The sequence below is a fragment of the Kogia breviceps genome, chromosome 9, assembly GCF_026419965.1.
Source record: "Kogia breviceps isolate mKogBre1 chromosome 9, mKogBre1 haplotype 1, whole genome shotgun sequence".
Lineage (NCBI taxonomy): Eukaryota > Metazoa > Chordata > Mammalia > Artiodactyla > Physeteridae > Kogia > Kogia breviceps.
Genome location: NC_081318.1, coordinates 80,514,148 through 80,527,886, shown reverse-complemented (window position 1 = coordinate 80,527,886; position 13,739 = coordinate 80,514,148). Strand labels below are relative to the sequence as shown.

The 13,739-nt window shown below is 33.6% G+C and overlaps 1 protein-coding gene across 5 annotated transcripts in view; it reads right to left on the bottom strand.

Moving 5' to 3' along the window:
- The window catches only part of PCLO (piccolo presynaptic cytomatrix protein), a 378,181-nt gene that overhangs the window by 87,209 nt on the left and 277,233 nt on the right, over positions 1-13,739 (bottom strand). For 4 of the 5 annotated variants that reach the window (XM_067042711.1, XM_059074371.2, XM_067042713.1 and 1 more), the window contains exons 13-15: positions 12,508-12,722; positions 6,505-6,555; positions 3,273-3,397 (exon numbers count right to left, since the gene is read on the bottom strand). In XM_067042711.1, coding sequence (XP_066898812.1) covers positions 3,273-3,397; positions 6,505-6,555; positions 12,508-12,722 — 391 coding nt within the window. Of the gene's footprint in view, positions 1-3,272; positions 3,398-6,504; positions 6,556-12,507; positions 12,723-13,739 lie in introns of those variants that run through there. The other variant, XM_067042715.1, reaches the window with a different exon arrangement.

Genomic DNA, 13,739 nt, shown 5'->3' with positions numbered 1-13,739 from the left:
CCATTTACATTTAAGGTAATTATCGATACGTATGTTCCTATTACCATTTTCTTAATTGTTTTGGGTTTGTTATTGTAGGTCTTTTCCTTCTTTTGTGTTTCCTGGCTAGGGAAGTTCCTTTATTTAGCATTTGTTGTAAAGCTGGTTTGGTGGTGCTGAATTCTCTTAGTTTTGCTTGTCTGTAAAGGTTTTAATGTCTCTGTCGAACCTGAATGAGATCATTGCTGGGTAATTTTTTTTTTTGTAGGTTTTTCCCTTTCATCACTTTAAATATGTCTGGCCACTCCCTTCTGGCTGCAGAGTTTCTGCTGAAAGATCAGCTGTTAACCTTATGGGGATTCCCTTGTATGCTATTTGTTGCTTTTCCCTTGCTGCTTTCAATATTTTTTCTTTGTATTTAATTTTTGACAGTTTGATTAATATGTGTCTTGGCGTGTTTCTCCTTGGGTTTATCCTGTATGGGACTCTGCGCTTCCTGGACTTGATTGACTATTTCATTTCCCATATTAGGGAAGTTTCCAACTATAATCTCTTCAAATATTTTCTCAGTCCGTTTCCTTTTCTCTTCTTTTTCTGGGACCCCTATAATTTGAACATTGGTGCCTTTAATGTTGTCCTAGAGGTCTCTGAGACTGTCCTCAATTCTTTTCATTTTTTTTCTTTATTCTGCTCTGCAGTAGTTATTTCCACCATTTTATGTTCCAAGTCATTTTCTGTTCTTCTGCCCCAGTTATTCTGCTACTGATTCCTTCTAGAGAATTTTTAATTTCATTTATTGTGCTGTTCATCATTGTTTGTTTGCTCTTCAGTTCTTCTATGTCCTTATTAAACATTTCTTTTACTTTCTCCTCTCTTTCCCAAGATTTGGGATCATCTTTACTATCATTACACTGAATTCTTTTTCAGGTAGACTGCCTATTTCCTATTCATTTGTTTGGTCTGGTGGGTTTTCACCTTTCTCCTTCATCTGGTGCGTATTTCTCTGTCTTCTCATTTTGCTTAACTTACTGTTTGGGGTCTCCTTTTCACAGGCTGCAGGTTCATAGTCTCTGTTGTTTTTGGTTTCTGCCCCAGTGGGTAAGGTTGGTTCAGTGGGTTGTGTAGGCTTCCTGGTGGAGGGGACTGGTGCCTGTGTTCTGGTGGATGAGGCTGGATCTTTTCTTTCTGGTGGGCAGGACAGTGTCTGGTGGTGTGTTTTGGGGTGTCTGTGAACTTATTATGATTTCAGGCAGCCTCTCTGCTAATGGGTGGGGTTGTGTTCCTGTCTTGCTAGTTGTTTGGCATGGGGTGTACAGCACTGGAGCTTGCTGGTTTTTGAGTGGAGATTGGTATTAGCATTGAGACAGAGGTCTCTGGGAGACCTCTTGCCAATTGATGGGGCCAGGAGGTCTCTCATGGTCCAATGTCCTGAACTCACCTCGCCCACCTCAGAGGCTCAGGCCTGACAGCCAGCCGGAGCACCAAGACCCAGTTAGCCACATGGCTCAGAATAAAAGGGAGAAAAAAAGAAATAAAGAAAGAGGAAGAAAGGAAGGAAGGAAGGAAGGAAGGAAGGAAGGAAGGAAATAAAATTATTAAAATAAAAAATTTTAAAAAGTATTATTAAAATAAAAATATAAATACATAATAAAAAAAGAAGAGAGCAACCAAACCAATAAACAAATCCACCAATGATAACAAGCATTAAAAACTAAACTAAAATAAACATAAAAATCAGAAGCTGGTCAGTTGCATACAGCAAACCCCAAGTCTACAGTTGCTCCCAAAGTCTACTGCCTCAACTTTGGCATGACTCATTGTCTATTCAGGTATTCCACAGATGCCAGGTACATCAAGTTGTCTGTGGAGATTTAATCCGCTGCTTCTGAGGCTGTGCAGAGAAATTTCCCTTTTTCTTCTCTGTTAGCACAGCTCCTGGTGTTCTGCTTTGGATTTGGCCCCATCTCTGCATGTAGGTCTCCTTCTGGAGTCTGTTCTTTTGGGAAGTCTGAGGTCTTCTGCCAGCATTCAGCAGGTGTTCTGTAGGAGTTGTTCCACATGTAGATGTATTTTTGATGTATCTGTGGGGAGGAAGGTGATCTCCATGTCTTACTCCTCTGGCATCTTGAAGGTCCTTTCTAATGTCCTATTTATTTTAAAAAAGTCTTTATTTTTGAAGGACAGTTTTGCTGGATACAGAATTCTTGTGGAACATCTTTTTCTTTAGTACACTGATTATGTCATCTCCCTACCTTCTGGGCTCCATGGTTTCTGACTGGCAATCAGCTGTTAATCTTATGGAGGATCCCTTGGATATGATGAGCCACTTCTCTTGCTTCTTTCAAGATTCTGTCTGTGGATTTTGATAGTATGATTATGAAGAGATCTGGTAAATTTTTTTTCTGTTTATCTTGATTGGATTTTGTTGAACTTCTTGGCTGTGCGGATTTTTTCCAACAAATGTGAGAAACCTTTTGCCATTATTTCTTCAGAAATGTTTTCTGCCCTTTCCTCTTTCTCTCCTCTTGGAACTGCCTCTCTGTGTATGTTCGTATACTTTATGATATCCTAGGTTTCTAAAGCATTGTTCATTTTTCTTCATTATTTTTTCTTTCTGTACCTTAAACTGAACAATCTCAATTGACCTGTATTCATGATTACTAATTGTGTCTTCTGACTAAATATATTGTTTATCTCATTATTAAGACACAGTAGATCCTAAGACTTCTCACCACAAGATTTTCTTTTCCTTTCATTTTATTTTACCTGTATGAGGTGATAGATGCTAAAGCTTTATTTTATAATTTTAAAACACCCATTTGAAAATATGCATATGAATAATAATATATCAAGTCAATTAAAGAACATTTAATGTATTGAATAATACACATGTCCTATAAAAGAGTAACTGATGAGTCTTTCAACACTGGTTTCACAAATACATTTTGAAAAGTAAACTAATTCTTTAAATCTTCCACAAATAATTCCTGAAATGATTTTACTGTCTACCTGATTGGTCATAGCACAAGTACTTTCCAGAATTGAAATACTGATGTGTTCTCATCCAGGCAGGTTTTGTTACGATCATGGCTCTCCTAAAACCCATTAAGGCCTAATTACAAATTTTTAATTCCACTTTACTTACTAATTGGAAATAAATAAATATGACATGTAGATAAAACTAAGGAAAAGATATTAAACTCTTTAAATTAGATACCAGAGGACACTATCATTATTTTTTAAACCATAGGGCGATATTTACAATACTTAGAATATAGTGCTTCTTTACTTACCCTCGCCCTGGAAGAAGGTACACTTTAACAAAGGGGTCTGAGTAACCATTGTTGTCTCGAGCGACAAGGTTTCTTGCTTGGAGAATATGTATTATGAGATTTCCAAGATCATAGTTGATTTGAAGCTTAAAGGGACAGCAAATATTCCATGAACATTATTATTTTTTTTTGTTTTACAAAACATATAATACATTATTATTCAGTATTTTACCAGTATTTTTAAAAAGTTCTCATAAGAAGCATCAACTGCTACTTTCATTTTATCTGAAACTGAACAGACCAGTTAATGTCTAATTTAATTGGGAACTCCCAGGCACACATTAATTACTAGTAAATGTGCTATTCATTCTTTCCACGGTGAAAGTTCTGGCCTGTCAAAAATTCATTTAGGATAATCACACAGTGAATGCTAGTTCCATTTTTAAACTAAATTTCTACTCTTAGCAAAATAAGAAATGTTAACATTCATATATACAATTGCCAGAATTTTGAAAATAAATTAATTTATGAATTTATTAGAAAATATCTTTTGCATTTCATCAAGTAATTAGCAGTGAGTGGAATCATTATTTAAAGACAAAGATGTTAGTACTGAATTGTATGAATATTTAAGAATGTGTAGATTTTATCCCTTCCTATATTACATTAGCTGATAAACCTACAGCTATTCTTTCTGTGTGTGCTTTCTTAATAGTAAGGCTAAGATAATGAAATATTCTTCTTTAATTTTAGAAGCTGAAGAGGCACTGTCTCATAGATGCTTAATGGCTGCTGTAAAATTGTCATTAAATAGTAAAAGACTTACAATTCAAATTAATATTTGAGAAGCTTTCATGATTCAAAATCATCAAATTAATTAATTTTTCACTGTCAAAAATGAAAAATTCTTCTGGCATCATTTAGAATAAGACAGTTCTGTTTGTTGCTGTTTCTGTTTATCAAATAACAGAAGGGAAGGGATCTATATTTTGAAAAAGGAAATCCATAAATAAAAAAATGAATGTATTTTTTATAATCATACAAAACAAATATGCTATGTTTAAGTTGAAAATTGAATAATTTAGATGAGATAGTCTTCATGTTAATAATTATAATAATTTCCTAGTTTCAGCATAATTTTGATCTGGTTATGTTTTGTGGCAGAAAACGAATCTTTGCTTTCCTCAGGACAGGAAGGCCCAGAGTCTCTCTGACCATCATGGAAGCAATATGAAACATGAAACAAAGGGCCATGAAGGAAGAGGAGAAATGAAAAGTTTAGAACTGCAGTAATTGTGCTCTAATGGAGTACTGAAATAGAAGAATTATTCTGCAATTAATTTCACTGAGGTTTAGAATGGCTTCCAAATCTTTAAGGAGAAATTCTTCTCCATTTTCTCCTTTCTCTGCTAGCCTGAAAGTCCACTTTTAACTGGTAAGGCAGTAAAATCATTTCTTATTGAAACTGAGATTTGCAGGCTACCCTAAGAGAGTGCTTTCCAAAATGTACTCTGTAAATTTAGTGCCTTAGAGAACACTTAGATTTGCTTGGAGGTTACATCTGAGAGAGAATGAGATGCCCCCAGTAACCCTCAACCAGAACTATGCCATGCTGGCAATTCATTGTTTGGGTGTTTACATAAGGTTTCATTTGGAATAAGGTTTTGCTAAAAGACAAAAGATAAAATGTAAAAAATTGAAATCACTGAAATCACTGGCATAAGAAAATATCCAAAAAAAAAAAAAAAAAAAAAAGGAAAATAAAAGAACCTGGGTGTTAAGAAGGAAAATTATTAGAGTAAATTTCCACTATAGAATTAAATATTACTACTGAAGGGAAAGGAAAATAAAATAAGGACAAATAAAAACAACAAGCCAAAAAGAAACAGCACATACTGGCCCATGAGCAAGAAGTTTAAAAAAATGAGCAGAGAGAAGGCGATATTATGAATGAGAACACCTAGCATTTTCTGTGCTGCTTGTGAAATGAAGAAAGATCAGGTCTGTTTTTCTAGAAGTGGGAAATAGCAGTGATACAGCAAGATCAAGAGCACACAGGTGATCCTGACTCCATCCTGCTGGGTCCTTCTTAGTAAGGTGCCCACGTTCTGCACTCTTTCTCCATTTCCACTCTCATACTCCACTTCTGCTTGAATCAGGGTGTACCTAGATAACACTGAATTGATTTCTTTGTCTTTGTGTTCTACCCTTCATAATACTTTCTAGAGGCCAAGGCTCTATGAATTTCTATCACATATTGCTTTGAATTAGCCTCTTCCTCACTCCAAAATATTTATTTCCTGATCACTCTATTATGTCGTGGCTAACATCCCTTGGCTTCTGTTCAAGGTTCTTTTACTTTAGTCTCAACTTACCTCTACAGGAACATTTTCCTGCAGTAAAGCAGATCTGTTCCTTTCACTAACCTCTGGCAGAAGAATCTTCCCTTGTACCATTTCTTCCAGGAAAACACTCCCCCTTCCTCTATGCTTACCCTCAAATTAGTTCAAATCTGTTACACTTCGTGAAAATGTACTGTAGATGCAACTAAGACTCACTGTTCTCTTTCCCTTATCTGAAATGTACTATCTTCAAATAGTTATTATTTGGTATTGTGTTAATTCTTTCCACATGACATTTCTTATCTACACTAAATTACTTTTTGGTACCATCTAAAGTACAGTTTTTCTAACATTTTTGACTTTGCCCATGTACTATGCAATATAAACACAGAAACACATATACAGAACTAAAAAAGGTAGTGATTTATTCTATTTTCCTGGTCAAAATCCTCTAAATTGATTTGATAAATTACAGATTGGTTATGATCCCCAGTATGAAAAACACTGCTCTAAAAGAAGTGCTCAGCAATTATTTGACAATTATTGATCAGAGGAAGAAAAGAGGACAGCATTAGACTCATGAAACTCTTAAAGAGGAACCTTCAAATTTCCAGGAGAATCTGTCATGTTTGAAACACTTTCAACATGTATAAAGTAACCGAGGCATAATATATTGATACTGTTAAGGTATCAGGCAGACTTTGAAGTATAGAATTCCACAGATATCATTAGATTTAATAAAACATGTATTTGTATTAAAATACTTTTCTGTAAAATTGTATTTTTTCATTATACATCTATATATGTTATAAAACAGGAAAGGGTCTAACAATGCTTACAATTTCAATAGACCAGTGGGAAAAAGAGCCACAAAAGATGGTATAACAATGATCTTTTAAAAACTTTCATACCTGAATTTCCCCCGTAATTGGATGAGAGACAACCTTTGCTGCATCAGTAGGCTGCAATATCAAAACATAGATTAATGGATAAACCTTTCATAGGATTTACCATTTCAACTTCCTTCTGAATTAATTTCTGTTGGTCAGAGCACACCCTGCCTGGAGAACACATTTCATCCATTTGGCTGCTTCAGATTAGTGTGTCTACTTACACTTCTCAATACATGTTTAATTTTATAAATACATAAATCCCTTTTACATTTTGTGAAGTATGTTTTGAGGCTATAATTTTATACCTGCAATAATCTATGTTCAATTACCTAAGAAATGGAACAATTTTGGTTGAAAGTATTCAATTTAAATATGAACAGATTTTAAATATCTATAAGAGAATGAAAAAAGGTACTGCTTTTATTCAACTGCCTAGGAGCCCAGAAGTTATAAAAGTCCATCCTTATATTCCTTTGTTGGCTTCTCAGCCTATTCCTACTCTCTTCTAGAGTGGAACACCCAGGCAATCACTTCTTAGTATTTCATACTCCTTTAATTAAAATTCCATCCCCGTCTACATAATTTCTCATCTCCTTAATAATTTCCTTATGTCATTAAAGCCTTAAAAACCATTAGGACTGTGATCTGGTAAAGTGATTCATTCTGCTGATTGTGACTAATTGCTGAATTGTTACATTTCAATAGAATGTACAAATTTGTACCAAAAAAGAGATGCTGTCCCAGACCCTAGAACTATAATAGAATTTCAGGAAACGTAGCATCACTATAGGGAAATATTTACTAAAATGGAGGCAAGCTTGCTACCCGACAAATAAGGTCCTGTCTCCCTATATATACATAATATTGGTTTTATTTTAATAGTTAACCAGAAAAGGAGAAATTCATAATACTTAGGTGTATATACTTGTTCTGCTACCTTTTCTTTTATAAATTTATGCTAGAAATGAGAGCAATCAAAGAAGACAGCTATATTCCAGGTTTTGTTCTGTGAAATAAGAATAAAAATAATGTAATCATTGGTAAAGTTATAGAGTAGGGGTTAAATTTTCTAAGCCATATATCCTTTATTAGTTCAGCTCTTTTACAAGAAACTACGCTCTGGCTGCAAAGGATAAACTGCTGGGTAATGAACCATTATATTTACTTAATAATTATTTTACTCTTTAAATTTTAAGAAAAAGAAACTGAATCTAGAAAAAGGACCACACAATTTCCTGAAACTATTTCTATCTCAATTAAAGATGGGGAGTTTCCTAAAACCAGATATCCTTGCATCTCAGGTAGGAACGTTGGGAAATAACTAGAGATAAAAAGTCAAAAACAAGACCAGAAAAAAAAAATAATGATAATGTATTTTGTTTTGATTTGTTTTTGGCAGTTTTAACTCATTTGACATGTGATCGTGCAAACATAACTAGATTCAACACAGAGAATAAATGTATGGACCATCTTTAAATGTTCAGGGGTATGGCAGTGAACTCATAAGAGCACAGAAGGGTATTGTAATATCTGTTGTACAGTGGGCAAACAACCAGCTCCAGGTAGTTACAGTTTAAGATTAGAGACAAGTATTTCTTTTCGATAATCTCATACCTTTGTGAGGCTGGTTTGTGATGACTGTGGTAATAAAAAAAAAAATGTACTGCAAGAAAATCAATGAGATCAGTGTGGAAGAGGAAATGAGAGTGTCAGTGTCCAAACCAATTCCACCATTTGAGTAGCTGTGCAGTGCCCATCAGGCACATACCCCACTTATATATAATTTGAATGATTAACAATGAAATAAATATATTATTTTTATTTCATTTTATGGGTATTATTTTTTCCAATGGTTACTAAGATGTTAGGGTATAAATACTAGTTAAACTGTTAGGACCCAACTACATAACAAATGAAATTGTTTTAGGTATTTCTTTGGGCATAAGGGCATCACGAAAAAATTACTGAGATGGTGTGTGCCATGATAGAAAAGTTTGGGAAAGCAAGAACCTATTTCATTAGAACACTTAAAACTAGTAAGCAGTTAGTTCAATTATTGATTTATACCATGACTTGGAAGAAATTATTCAGATTTTAAAGATAAAATGAACAGAGTCTGATTAGATTTCAGAAATAAAAGGCCTTGAGGCAGTAAACTAAAAATTTTGAAGACAAAAATTCATATTGAATTAGTAAGCAAGATAATAAAAATAGTCTTATATACATAACATATAACTTAAACATATATCTAAATAGATTCATATTTTACTTATTTACTCAGTAGTAATCACTTAAACTAGAGTATTAATACATTAATAATTACTTATGAATAATCATTCAAAACGTTTAACAGATGGTGCTCTAAACATCTAAATGTATAATTATGCTATGATTTAAATATTTTAGTTTTAATACATTCCATTACATTAATGTTTTATAATATATAGTTAGCCTCATACCTAATAAAAACAAAAGGATGTTAAAACTATAATTTTCTAAATTAACTGAAGAACATATGCTATATTTGGAAATATTATATTACCTGACTCAGGAACATGTGAGTTTCAGACAATTGCTCGATATTTCTCTACTCTCTCAATATCAATTTTTTTAACATTGCAGAAGTTGGAGAACAAATAAAAGTATTGCTTTTTATGCATACTACACGTTGACTGGCCAAGAAATATCATTAAATTTATTCATTCATTCAGCAAAAACATTTTAAGAAAATCAGTACCAGCTAAATGCTGATGATAAACCCCCCCAAAGATGAATAGGTAGTAGTCCTTTTCTTCAAGAGTGTTAACATCTATTGACTATACATTTCTATATATATATAAAATCTCAAAAATAACCAGATTTGATTATTGTTATTACTACTAGTAAGAGTTAAAAAGGAATCTCTATACCATCACTGTCCAGTAGAATATAATGTGAGCCACACAAGTTATTTGAAATATTCTAGTAGTAACATTAAAAATATAAAAATAAATGGGTGAAATTAATTTTTACTGACATTTTATTTGATCCAAATCATTGAAAATATTATCATTTCACGATGAAATCAACATAAAAGTTGTAATGAGCTATTTTACATGCTTTTTTTATACTAAGTCTTTGAAATCTGCTGTGTAATTCACTTATACAGCATACCTCAATTAGGACTAGCCACATTTCAAGGGCTCAGCTGTCACATGTGGCTAGCAGCTACTGTCATGGACAGTGCAGCTCTGTAACTCTTTATCTTAGCAAAACTTCTATAAAAACTACATAGGCCACATTCCTGGCATAGAAAAGAATGACCACACATCATAAAACCTGTTCATATTATTTCCTTGATGTTTGTCCTACAATACCTGTTTTCATCTTCTACTCATTACCAAAAAAGTTAACATATTACAAAACAATTATATTTCATACCCCCATAATATTACAGAGACTCACAGGTGCCACTGACGTTTTAATTTAATTTTAATTTACTTTGTTACAGTCTATGCAAGCTACTTTACTATGCGCTTAGGGAGTTAGAAGAAATAAGAAATGGTTCTTGGTTCTCAATGAGTTTGCAGCCCATTTGGGAGGGTAAAATAAGGAGACACATAACTATAATCAAGATACAAATTGTCTTAAGAGGTACATAAAGCATCTGGCACTTTGGATGGATGGAAGGAGGAAGGAAGGATAACTTCTGACTTAAGGAAGGATCAGAATATGGAAAGACGTTGTGGAGGAAGGCTTCCTGTTATTTTATTTTCATTGTAAAAGCTGTGCATGGCATGTAATGTCTTCCAATTACAATAATCTAGGCTTCTCCTCTATTTCTTACCCCTATATCTTTGTACACCTATGTCCAAAGCATACAATTTTCTGTTTCTGAGATTTTCTTCATGTTTCATTCTCTTCTTTGGATGCTGGTTCTTTTCTCCCCTTTACCAAATCAGTTCATTAGCTAAACGCCAGCTTTTCTAACCCCACTCTCCTAAGAGTGCTCTGTGTACTTCTTTATGACCACCAATATTACAGCTTTACTAAGTTTGTTTATATATCCTCTTCACCTATATGGAGATCAGCACTTTTCAAATTACAAGGGGCACCACACTCACTTAGAGAACTTATTAAAACCCAGGTTTCCTGGTCCCATCCTGGGGGTCTCTGATTCAGAAGGCCTTGGGTGGGATCAAGAGTCTGCATTTTTAACAAGTTCCTAGATGATGCTGGTGCTGCTGGACTGGGAGCATGCTTTAAGAACCACTCATCTACGTAGTATACAGGGAAGGATTGTATCCCTCTTTGTACCTTGGGGACCAATTACGACCCGTGACACTGACGTGGCATCCAAAAATGTCTGTGGAAAGTAGGAATGAGTTTAAAACCCTAATAAATAGCAAGGGTATTGTAAAGATCTGACAACATTAAGCTTATGGTGATAATCTTCTAAGGAAAACCACTGACCAGGCTCTCTTAGAATAAGAAGGACAGGGTCTTAGGCAGAGGTAGGAAAGCTGACATTCCAGGGAGCAGGGCTTCATTTTCGACAGGATAGTGATCCAATGAGAACATGGTGTCACAGATTAGATAGTTGTAGGGTAGTTTAAGAGGAAGGAAAAGATACTGGTGAGTGGACTGACCAGTAATGAGGGCAATACTGTTGGCCAAAAGAAATAATGCTTAGCTTAAGAAGTTGGCAAGTTCAGAGAACATAAAAAAATTATTAAAGACTTATTTAAAAATTAAAATTCACAGGAGTAAGATTCAGTGAATGAAAATAAAAGAAGGGGCAATGGTGCTTTTACATTTGTACTTAATTTTCTGGGAGGATGGTGATGTCAAATGCTGAAATAAAAAATATCTGGATGACAGACTTACAGAACTACAATGTGCTGGGTGTGAAAACTTTAGTAGCCAAGTCTGTCATGTCTTTAGTTCTACTGTGTGGAGATACTGAGAAAGGAATCAGAAATGTTATCAGTGTGTAACTCCAGAGACAAGGCAACTCCATGAGGTAATTCTTCAAAATTAACACATGTGGTAAAAATAGTTTTGTTAAAATTTATTTTGAAATTGAGTCTATCTTTGAACTTATTCCTCACAAAACCTTACTATATTTAGTTTGAAACAAGTCAGTTTATGATGCAATTATTAAGATCATCCTACCATTCTTTTTTGCCTTCTGAATAAAAGGGTTTTTTAGTGACATCTGCTGTGTTTTTACACTTAGTAGAAAAAACTTTATTTTCCGAAGTCTAGTCAACTTATCCAACCATAGCCTGTCCTTCCTATATATCTCACCACATAAAGAAAAAAAATCTCATTTGTGGTTAAACAAACAAAAAACCTTTTTAAATGTATTTATCAACCATGAAGAGAGTTTCTCTATTAATAACCATATCTATGGGGGAAAATCACAAATTGTCTATATTATCATCTGATTTTATAAAGTTAAAAAATTAATTCATGTTTTCTTTTAATTCCCCAGTAACTCTAAAATAATAATGTTAGAAATATTTGTTCTAAATGAAGAGCTGCATCAAGAGAAAATTTATTAGTATGGAATTCGGGATATATTTCAAAACGGCAATACTATATTACTGGCTTTCCTTCTTTCTTGTCCTAAATTATCCTCATTTCTTTGTTCTTTTTATCTTCTACTTAAGTTACAAAATCTACTGTAATGTATACCTTGTGTTTCCAAAAAGATACAAAGATATATTTGATATACAGAGGCTCAGATTTGTGTAACAACAAAGAAAAAGAACATGAAGCAATAGATACATTTTTCAAGTTCTCCATAATAATAACTGCTACTGTATTTTAAGAGATGTAGAAATACATCATTTTGATACATCTTGATCAGTTATAAACTCAGAAATGGAAACATTTTTTGTTTGTTTCAGTAGATCATTAGGAAAGGAAAAATCACATGAAAAACACCTTAGGAAATAATATTGTATTTCCTATCTCCTAGTCTGAATAAGGAGCTAGAAAACAAGTAACTCGGAGGTTGCATTGGACACTTCTCACCTTGCTGCTGCTGTGTTTCTTTTTGCTCACTGAGGGTGACCCTGGTTGCCCAGGGCTGGGAACAGAACTGGATCCTGCTGATGTAGGACCTGAATGAACGTGAGATCCTTTTTCAACGACGGATGACAGAACCAGTGGTGACTGCTGTAGCGAGACCTTCTGGAGCTCTGCAGCCAACTGCTTAGGATCAACCCCTGGGGATTTCGCTTTATCCACTACAACAAAATGAAACGGTTTCACACAGTCTCAGTTTCATAGGCACTTAATACCATGGAAATTATCTGAGTTCTAGATAACAAAGTCATCTAGTACTTATAAAAGTTTTATAGTTACTTATAAAACAAGCTAAATAAAAAAATACATGCAATTGTACCTTTATGAATCTATTTTTAAAGAAGTCTGGAAGGCTCAGAGAAAAGTGAAAGAATACTAAATTACAGAGGAAAATGGAGGTTCCTATTATATCTTCAGAAAAATGTTTTATATAGAGAATTCTATGCATGATAAAATATTGTTTTACTCACTGGAATTTAATTTGTATGACTGGCTATTTTTCCTTCTTGAAATCTTATATATCTATTTCTCTAAGGGAGAAATGTCAAAGAACACATTTACATTTACAGATGTATGAAAATTTCTATAGGCCTTGGCCTGTTCTTTTCAGTGCAGTGACCCAGCCTCTTAGAAATGCTGAATACAACATAGGAAGGGCCTAATAAATATCTGTTGAACAAAGCTATAGTGATACTTTTAATCTTGTAAGTGATTTGAATTTATAGACTGTATTTGTTATCTAAGAGATAAATCTACTTCATGTAGTTATGAAATTATATGTTGAATTTTATTCATCATAAAAGGCAATCAAAAGGTTCAGGAGTAAGTGCTCCAAAACCAATTGCTAAAAAAGAACTAGTATCATCTAAAAATTATATAGGACCCCAAACAAATGGCTCCATGTATTACTTTCATACAATGAATGTAATTTAAAGAATTAAAAATATAAATGCTCACAGTAAGAATTTCATATGAATTTTTTAATGGGTCTAACATGTAAATATGTGTTTACCTAGAACACTAAAAGTGTAGTTACAATGCTTTTGATTTTCTTTATAATTACATCAATATATAAACATCTGTCTATAAATTTATTTTTGCCTATATCTATGTATATGACTATATCTTCATCTACAGCTACATCTGCCTGTACAATTACTTCTCCATTTAAATCTACA